The sequence below is a fragment of the Theobroma umbraticum genome, unplaced genomic scaffold (assembly GCF_002168275.2).
Source record: "Theobroma umbraticum cultivar Fairchild unplaced genomic scaffold, ASM216827v3 scaffold_44.0, whole genome shotgun sequence".
NCBI lineage: Eukaryota > Viridiplantae > Streptophyta > Magnoliopsida > Malvales > Malvaceae > Theobroma > Theobroma umbraticum.
In genome coordinates this window covers 2,544,106-2,554,336 of record NW_018397255.1, presented here as the reverse complement: position 1 = coordinate 2,554,336, position 10,231 = coordinate 2,544,106, and the positions used below count along the sequence as shown (strand labels likewise).

The 10,231-nt window shown below is 35.7% G+C and overlaps 2 protein-coding genes across 2 annotated transcripts; one reads left to right on the top strand and one right to left on the bottom strand.

Moving 5' to 3' along the window:
* The first annotated feature begins 3,297 nt into the window (after positions 1–3,297).
* Positions 3,298–4,577, top strand: DEAR2 (DREB and EAR motif protein 2). Its single transcript, XM_021418244.2, has one exon. It carries the CDS (start codon positions 3,613–3,615, stop codon positions 4,156–4,158), a length of 546 nt encoding a protein of 181 aa, XP_021273919.1. The 5' UTR covers positions 3,298–3,612; the 3' UTR covers positions 4,159–4,577.
* Positions 4,578–5,656: 1,079 nt separating this feature from the next.
* On the bottom strand, positions 5,657–9,923 carry LEJ2 (Cystathionine beta-synthase (CBS) family protein). The gene is made up of 8 exons (XM_021417951.2): positions 9,501–9,923; positions 8,920–9,007; positions 8,752–8,816; positions 8,061–8,109; positions 7,599–7,648; positions 6,441–6,556; positions 6,167–6,224; positions 5,657–6,064 (listed from the first exon to the last, which is right to left on the bottom strand). The coding sequence occupies exons 1-8, from the start codon at positions 9,723–9,725 to the stop codon at positions 5,990–5,992; spliced, it is 726 nt and encodes a 241-aa protein (XP_021273626.1). The 5' UTR covers positions 9,726–9,923; the 3' UTR covers positions 5,657–5,989.
* Between the last annotated feature and the right edge of the window lie 308 nt (positions 9,924–10,231).

The following is a 10,231-nucleotide window of genomic DNA, read 5'->3' as shown; positions in this document are numbered from 1 at the left end:
TCATAAACAAAGAAAAAGAAAATTACATGCACGCTGGATATATAGCTACCGTGTGCTTGCTTCTTTCCCACGTCTCTCTCTAGAGACTCTCCCTTCTTTGTTTTGTTTTATATTTCTTGGTCGGCATCAAATTATATTTGCCCAACGATGCATATAGAATTGGTAGGCTTCGTCATATATACTCATTGATGAGTCAAATTTTTATCTGAATGTACATATATATATATATATATATATATATATACATATGTGTGTGTGTTTCTTTGGATTGGATATGCTCTTAAAATAGTGAAAAGCACCTCCTTGCAACGAAGAAGATAACAATCACGTAAAATTCATCTTTAAAATGACAGCTAAAAGCCATCGGTCTGGTGAAGACAAAACCCTTTGGTCGGCCAAGCAATGCATGAATTTGTCAAATATTTTTCATGGTCGCCAATCTGCCATCATGCCTACGTTATGCTAATTAATCTTTTTCTTCAAACAGTACAGGTTAATCTCTACAGTGAGAGATTATTGTATGGAAAAGAATCAAATATATAATTTATTCAAATATTTTTTCAATAACTATTTGATATCGTGACATAAAATTGAATCGATCTGTTTTGATACGAGTGCTGGGATTCATTATTCAAAGTAATTACTAACTTGAAACGATGGTATAGGATATTGCTAATACGCATGTGCCACCCACTTCACAGCTAACATCCACCAGAAAACAAAAATCTACAAGAGAATATGTAGGCTTTGTCTGTTTTAATTTGAACCCTAAGAGACGTCTAGGGTAGCACGTCATGGCAAAGCTCGATTACCATAAAATCGGACAAATGGGGATTTGCGGAGGAAATAAAAAAAAAATTAATCCCTCTTAATATTTATAAACAACTCTCTTTTGTCCAACCTGTCTTGTCCTATCTCATTGCTAAATAATTATGAAAACAAGAAAACTTGGAGCTTCCTTTCCATGAATTTTGCAATCATAAATAACAAAAGGGACGCAGTACTGACAATATGGTCAAATAGGTTAAATGGGGTTTTAGGGGATTTAGGAAACATAATAAATAATGCAAAGAGATGAACCCAGCCAAACCTTATTGCAAACATCTAATTGGGTCTTGTAGACCAATGTACCTTGCAAACAAAGACAGCTCCCCCGTTTTAAAACAAGTGGGAGCATCTATTTATACATACAAGTACTACGAGGTCCCCCTCAAAGCTGGCTATTACTTGGTGCCTTTGGCAATTTGGCATCGGCAACTGTAAAATTTGGAGATGGGGTCTCATGTGGGCTCAAATCCCATCGAGGACAGCCTTAGCAGTTTTCGTTTGCCCTCTTCCTTGAGAAGCATAATAATCTTTGTCTCAAATCACCCAGCCAAAGGCCAAAATATAAAAAAACAAAAGAACCCTAGTTTTTAATGTTGGCTACATGGGTTCCCAAGATGGCAAAAAGTTGGAATTATTGGGGGTTTTTAAACTAATATTAAAATCTCTAGAACTAGATAATCAAGAATTTGGAATTGCAAATTTGCATCAGTACCAGCAAGTCATGTTTTTAAATGGAAGAACAAAAAAATAGAAAGAGTTTCTTTCCAACTATTAATCCTAACCCCTTGGAATGGTAAGACTATGAAGAGCTAACCCTTCTTTTTCTTTGTTTTATTCGATTTAAAGTCTTTGTCTATAGTAGAAAATTAGATATAGGTTCTTCCTTAGCTATGTTAAGCTATGTTTATTTTCAACCGACTACTCTTTTTTTTTTTCTCGATCTTGCTCTTTCCTAATTGCTTCTTCACATCCATTTAATTCCAAATCGACATTGCACATGCTTAGAGCACTATCTAACCCATCAAAATGTTTGGGTTCTCCTTTTCTTTGTTTCTTTTTACGTAAGCATGGTTTGTGTTAATTATTTCCATTAAAATACATAAAAAAAAATTCCATTTCATTCCTTACTTATTGTTGAAATCCTTCACTCTAAGTAGACACTTGTTTATGTCATTTGTTTAATTTTCGAAGTCTAAGGAAAGTGTTTGTGATAAAATTGCCATGAACAAGAAGATTAACCATGCATTTAGCTCTTGTCGTATTATGCATGCTAATTTGAAGTCAATATGTGGAGAGAATTTGTAAATGATAAATAAAATCATTTTTATTAATTCATAATTTTAATTTTAAAATAATCAATTTCATATCATGGTTGGCATAAGAGGTTCAATATTTAAATCCTTAATTTTCTTTTTCACGTCCTATACATAAAATATAAGACCTAGAAAAATTCTGTACCATTCTACATGAGTTGTTGTAATTCACATCATGTATTTATTTATCAACATAATTTGGTATTATCTATATGGTTAACCGTGCATTATTAAATTAATATTTAAAATACAAGGAGAGAAGAATTGGCATTAAATATATAAAATTTCCTACAAATTAAAAGCTTAAAGCATTAATAATTAAGCCGTCCATTAATATGACAAACAAGGGGATGGCCCCATTCCTTTGTAGTAGGTGGGCCACAACAATATCAGTAAGTTTCCAATAATATCCTCAAATTTATAACAACAAACCAAAATACCACAAGGACAAAAGTGCCCATCCAAGTCATATCGTTATTGCGTGGAGGGAAAGTCAATTCCTAACGGTATCTATCCACCGACCACCGACCTACCCCTTTGCTCTTGCTGCCTCCTCACAAATTAATTTAAATTAAATTAAATTAAAAATAGAATCATCAATGAAATTAAAAAGACAATTTATTATTATTTTTCTTTAACCTTTGAATTCCGCCTTCACTTGCCCACAAAACGACAACTCGCCATCACCGCCTGCCAAATACATAATTATTTTCCCTAATTAAATTATTTTCCACTTTAATTATGATTAAACTATTAAAGTATGAATCTAGTTAGACAAACACCCTATTGACACCTGCTCAATCCCACTATTTAAAATAGATAGTATATTTTTCAATCATCATTACAAGGAAAACCCTCATAACTATAGCCAATCACATAACAAATAATAAAACCATCTATATATTTTTATTTAAGTTTTAATTTATCAGGTTTTTAAATAAAAATAAGTTGTTTATTTATTTATATAAATAAATCTTCAATTCTGAATACGTAAGTTTTGGCTATTTATGAAAAATATTTAATTAGAAGTAATTATTTTAATTTACTCAAGAAGGCCCAAACAACACCCCGAAGCCAAGATTAAAGCATTTACGTCGAAGCCCTGTTTTTAATTTTTTTTTCCCTATATAATATTTAAAAGGAAAAGAACATAAAAAATAAAAATAAAAAAACACATCCCTCCCTTCTCACAGATTTGTGTCGGTGAATTTGGATTTTCTCGTTTTTGAGTTTTTTCCCTTCTCTTTCTCTCTCACTTTCTTTCTCACATATACCTTTGTTGTGTCTCGGAAAAACATTTCAACGTGTTACCTTAAACGCTTGACACAACCGAACTAACATGCCATCTCAAAAACTCAACCCTTCCCTTTCCTAGCTCCTCCGAATCCTCCCCTGTCCTAACAAAAGCCTTTGAAGCAAAAGATACACAGGCCATAGCTGAGAAACATAGAATTTTTGCGATAAAGAAGCCATGGAAAATGGAACAGGAGGAGGAGTGGTTGCTACGAGAGAGAGTGCGAGGAAATCTACGGAAAGGCCGTACAAGGGGATAAGGATGAGAAAGTGGGGGAAATGGGTGGCTGAGATAAGGGAACCGAATAAACGGTCGAGGATTTGGTTAGGGTCTTATTCCACCCCTGTGGCGGCCGCGCGAGCTTATGACACGGCGGTTTTTTACCTACGAGGACCGTCGGCTAGGTTGAATTTTCCCGACCTTTTGGCGGGAGAGAAAGTTGGCGGCGGCTCACTTGGTGGCGATATGTCGGCGGCTTCTATAAGGAAAAAGGCTATTGAAGTTGGTGCTAGAGTTGATGCTCTTGAGGCAGCTCAGCATCACCACCACCATCATCATCATCACCACCACCACCTTCATCATGGTCATAATTACAATCTTAATCAGAATTATAATCGTAGTTATGCCGATGAGTTGAAGCCAAGTGGCAGGTTATTACAGCGGGTTGACTTGAACAAGATGCCCGACCCGGAGGATTCGGATGGTGAATGGGAAAGGAAGTAGAAACAAATGAAAAAGAGAAGTCGATTTAATCGTGACCCTCCAATTATTATGATTGCTAATCAAGACCATGATTACAAGTTGTAAATTTTGGCTGTCTCTTTTGGCGGCTGTGCTAAAGAAAGGGAGGGAACGGGAGGGCGGTTGCTAACATGCACCGCGGGCGTTAGCTAACGTGCGGCACGGTCTGGGGGGAGGTAAGTCTAAGTGACGGCTGAAGAAATGATGAAGCCTTTGTATTAATTATTAGTGTAATGAAAAACCTTTTGTTTTTCTATATAGGCACCCCCTTTCCTTTCCTTCTTTATCTCTTATATTTGGGATTTGATGGCAAAAGTTTTGGCCAGTGTAAAAAAAAAGAGAGGGTAATTGTATATTTGCTCTACTAATTCTCATCCTTCACTACTTGACTTCTTTTCTTAGGTTGTTTTTCTTTTAGGTGTGTATGGCTTTTTAATTGTTTGTTTTCTTAATTGGGGTTTTAAGGTTTGACTTATAATTAAGGGTCTTTGCATTCTAAAATTTGATTTAGTGATGGTACATGATCTTAGAAAAGTTGGAAATTGTGTTTTACAAATGAAAGAAAATTTGGGTTGTAACTTTCTCACAAGTCTTTAATGTTCTAGTGGGGAGTGGATGGAACAGGGGGGCCAAGTTGAAGGGATTTTGCTTTTAAAATTCTCTCACTGAAACAAGGAGGAAAACAGAGAGATGGGAGTGGGGAGGAGGGAAGAGGGAAGAGGGAAGAGGCAGGGAGGGAGGGAACAGGCAGTGGCCTACCCATCCCAGCAGTTGGTGCAAATGGCCGTGCTAACCACTAAAGTTATAACCACTAAAGTGATAAGATTTTTGAGTTAGGTATTTTCGGGTTCTCCACTGTGGATGTGGGACTAAAGTTAGGGATTGCCGTCCTGCTAGTGCATCATGATGTTGGGTCCAACTTTTGAATGTGGGGATGCTTCTTTCCTTTTCTGTTTTTGGTTTTTGTTTCTGGGGTAACTTTGGGAAGACTTTGAAAACATGTTGTCAAATCGCCGCACCTCCGTAACAATGCAAGAAACCATTTTTAACAGCTTCAAAGAAAACGCCAATCTGATGAAAGGTTTTTTGACTTGTTTTCTTCTCCACGTTCAGTTAACAACTTGCATGCCCACACACCTTTCTAATGCGGGACAGGACAAACTCTTTTCAGTCCCCACAATCAGCGGAAACAATATTGTTTGCTTACAGTCATTCAGATTATTTAATGCCTACAGCAAGCCGTCTCTTAATCAAAAATCCAAAGCCCATATTACTTTTCCCCGTATTCACGCTTTGCTTCCTTCCTTCTAATCTCGGGTGAAATGCTGATTTTTCCTTTTATTTTTTTCCATTATAAAATTCGAACAGCCAATTCGCTAAAACCAAAATACTGGTAAGAAATAAAAACTGTTGTTCGCTGGGTAGTTACAACCACGAAAAAACTGAGGGAATGGAGTTGGACATCAACTAGTAAATTCGGTTCAACAACCAACCACGGCGGATTCTATTACAATTGCAAAAGCATACTGGTGAACTACAACCTGCGACTCTAACAACATCATTTCGTGTCCAAATCTCTATGCAATGTTCTAAAAGCAGATACTAAGAATAACAGTTGTAGAATTATAATGTTAATAATGTCAATGATATATGTATATTATGCAAAGGCAGGACAAAATTGAATATATTAAGCACGTAAGCTCCTTCCTTGCAATCTTTTTCTTTGATAAATGGAGAAAGGCTAGCGGAGAAAATTTCATTCCTGTATTGCCCTATCGAATGCCTCAAAATTCCTTGAATGATGCTTCTCGGGTTATGCTTCGCGTTCAATAGCACGCTTTATTTGAAGGGCAGCTCTCACAACATTTCCTCTTGTGATGATACCGACCTTCAGAGAAGGAATTGAGCTTAGCAAACACCAGAAGAAAACATAACAAACAAAAAGAGTTTAAACCCAAGGAAAAATCGTTTATAATATTTTTTCACTTACCAGCTTACCCTCAACATCAACAACTGGAAGTCGACGATATTTTGTCTCGAGCAATAATCTGAAATTTTATAAACCAATTAGAACAAGTTAGATATATATACAGTGAAGACTTGTTGGGCTAGGTGCAAGAGGCAGGATTATATGGATTTGGATGAAGATCTTAGATTTGAATCTAAATGCCTTCCTATTGTACCAAAAAATGAAAAACAGAAGCAGGCATTAGGGAGGTAGTTAATCAATGTGCCAAAGAAAAGGCAGAAGAAGTCTAATAGACCTAGCAGCATCCTCGAGGTTAGTTGTCTCTCGTACAACTACTGGAGCTGGTGTCATTAAATCACCAACCAGCTGGCCATTGGTTTTACTGAGTAACTTTTGTACCTCGTTGAAAGCCTGCAAAATGGACGACCACTCGGTTGGAAATGTCAAAATTAAACAATAAACACAAATGGGTTCTTCTGGAGCCACTTGCAGCAGACTGAAATAGACACAACCAAGTTATGCAAACTTCAAAGTAAATATCATCAAAATGGAAAAGATCTGTTTTGATCCACCACATTGCAATGCACCACTATAAGAACACAGAACTAAGTTTCAACTTATCTTTCAATACAAAGGCACATTTTTTCATGTTAATATATAATAAAATTCTTTGAAAATATTCTCTTTTGCAAAAATGTTTCCTGTCTTCCTGATTTATTCTCGAAGTACCACTTGCATTAGAAAACAATTATATAAAACAAGCACTAGATTTCACACTTGTATGGAGCAGCTTCATGCAAAAGAAATGCCCATGTCTAGCAAGTGAACTTCTCTGTGCTTGATATGAGATGAGATACATTACAAGTGGCTAAAGTTGAATATGTTAAAGGATAATTACATGCATGAAAGCTGAATGGTGATCTGGAGGATTAAAAAACATGAACTACTCAAAGAAAAGATTTCGAAGATGGTTTAGCTTTCTGCCATATAAACAACATAAGCAGCAGCAGGGAAATTGTTTGACGAAAATTCAGGAAGCCATGAAGATAAGGCCATGGACAACATATTTTGCGTGACATTGTCACCAAGAATTTAGTTTCACTGAATCTTACAGAATCGGAGAGTACAGCAATTGCAACAACCTCAACTCTCTCAGTGATGTAGACAATAAGAATATATCTTATCACGGCAATATACTCTTTCTCTTTTCTTTCTTTTTTTTTTTTTTGTTTGAGATATATTATGGCATTATACTTTTCAAACCTTGAAATAGTTGTTATTTCCCCATTCCCTTCAATTTTCTTTTTTCTTTTTGAAAAAAAAAAACCTCTGTTAGTGATGAGGCAGTTGAAGAAAAAAAGCTTTGGAAAAGAATAATATTAAACTATGTAGAATGGTCATTGTTCCACTAAAATGATGCATCTATTTCAACAAGAGAGCAGTTTTTGCATACTTTCCAAGTGCTGTCAACTTCAGGAAACATGTCATTTTCAGTCCGTCGCCCTGGTTGAAGAATGAGTCAGAAGATGTAAGAAATTACAATCATATTAAATAAGTTGGCTTCATAACAATCAATGCCTACTCTACTTTCTATTAGCCATTAGCAAGAATAAAGAAGTGGTGGCATTCTTAGCAAGGTATTGCCATATGAAAACTTGCATCTCAGCGAATACAAACTGGTCCATGTTATACTATTAACAAATAAAAATCCTAAACACCACAAGAAAGGGAAGTAATAAAATTCAATGCTCAATTAAAACTGCAGTTGTCGTTCATACCAAGGTAAAAATTTGTTGCCTACTTCTAATAGAACTGTACAGAATTATATTGAGTAGACAGATAGATAGTAGATAATAAGTAACATCTAAAAGAAAGATGAATGACACAGTGAAATAAATTAGATAATTTTATTTACCAGATATGGAGTCCAATGCTAACAAGTCATAATCGGAAACAAGTCCAACCTACAGAATCAGAGAACATGTTCTAATTATTCCAAAAGCAATACGTAATCTACTAGGTCAACAAGATACGGCAGATTTACCGACCAAACAACCAAAACGGAAATTGACTGCTAAATTAAGGATGATGGTATATTGGAAAAAGAAAGCATCTAAATGTTGACACTTGAGACAATATGACATCGGAATGTGGAAGCAACAATGTTGTTGTTTTAGAAAGATAATGTGATTAGGCAAAGAAAGTCATCATATAGGCAGGACCATCTTTCCTTCACCCATCATATACTCACCTTAAAGTCTTAATGAGGGAGAAAGGGAGGAACATATATGTGCATAACTACAGTCACTATTTGCTATCTTTTCATTCTAGTATTTGCTTAAACCTAATGAATCAAGTATGAGTGAATGACTATAATTCCAGACTTGAAGAGTAGCATTGTACCCGTCATTGACAAGTTCAGCGGTCCAAGCCAACATTCACATTTGGGCCATGGGCCTAATCGGACAATGCAAATACTAGGATTCCACTTATCAGGAAATGTCAGGATATCATGATAGTATGGAGTTTAAAGTTTAGAATTAATAATTAGCAAAAAAATATATAATTAGGAACTCATGACCAAGATTAAGGGTGAGATAACATACCAATTTCCAATCATCATCAATGACAGGAAAACCAGTGATTCTGTGTTCAACAAGACTTTCCAATGCTGTTGGCGTTGGCACAAGCACAAGAACCATGCATTAGAACTTTTAAAAAGATTTTCAAAAAACACAACATATTATAAGACATAAACTAAGCATAACAAATACCTTCATCAACAGTTGTTGTTGGCTTTACCACATGCAAATTCTCTTTCCTCGTCATAAAATCCCCAACTGTATATACTCCACCTGTTGGCTGCATTAACAACAAACAACGAAAAGAAATTAATATACAGATGAAGAATAAAGTTTGAAGACCATACAAACCATCTTCCCTTGTTGCCAATGCTAAACCCTTCTTCCTATCGAATCAAAGTATTTTAGGATTCAAACGGTTGTGTAAAAAAATATACAGGGACAATAGAAATTCAATCTAATGTATTTGCGTGAAGCATTAGAATTTAACACTACACTATTTGAGATGAATCTCAGACACACATAAATTCCATGCATTTAAATTGAAAAACTCTCCCTGAGACCGAGCTGTTTGGCTTCTAAAGCAGTTCTAAAATCAGTATTAGTTTAAGCTAAATTGACAAAACTGGGCATCCAAACATTAACAATAAATATATAAATAATAAATTGCTTGCAAATTCTTACAAGTAAAATTCACTAAAGATTTCTCATGTAACAAAAAGCAGAGTAAAGAAACGCGATAAATTTGAAAGCGAATAGATAAGGTAACAAACCAAAACGGAGTTGGCGGTGAGAGTGCCGCTAGCAGCTACAACGGAAGTGTATGCCCTGCGAGAACCAGTGCCTGCGGAGACGGTGGATATGGGACGGAGGAGACGGTAGACGGGACGAAAGATGAGTTGGCAAGGCATGTGGTGAATGGTAGCGGTGGAGGTGGAAGTGGAAGCGGCGCGTAGGCGCGTGAGATATAGGGATTCTGTATGGAGAATTGAATCCATTTTTTTTTTTATCCGCTTTTTCCCTTCAGTGGCGGTGGCCTGGTCAGTGTTTGGATATTTTTGCCTTTTGCGAGGAAAGTTGGGGAATTCGAAGAGGGCGAAGAGAAGAGTGACGGATTTGTTTTGAGGTGGAGATATAGTGATTAGCGTAGCCAAGCTAACCGACTTAGGCTGATTTCGACTTGCGATTTTGGCAAACGTGAAAATTTTGAAGCGGCCGCTCATTACGACGTGAGAACGGTTAAAATTTTTGCGTAAATTAATAATTCAATTTCCATCCAAATAAAATAAATAAATAAATAAAGAGTGCTTTGTTTTTGTAGAATTATTTAATTTAATATTTAGACCATTTATAGAAAAACTTTCCTGGAAATTATGATGGTTTTAAGGTTTTTTTTTCATAAAACATTGTGGTTTCTTTTGTCTCAATTAGAATCATATAAATAACTTCTATTTAAAGTTAAAATGTTAACTTTACTTAACAAAAATTAAGATGATTATAAATA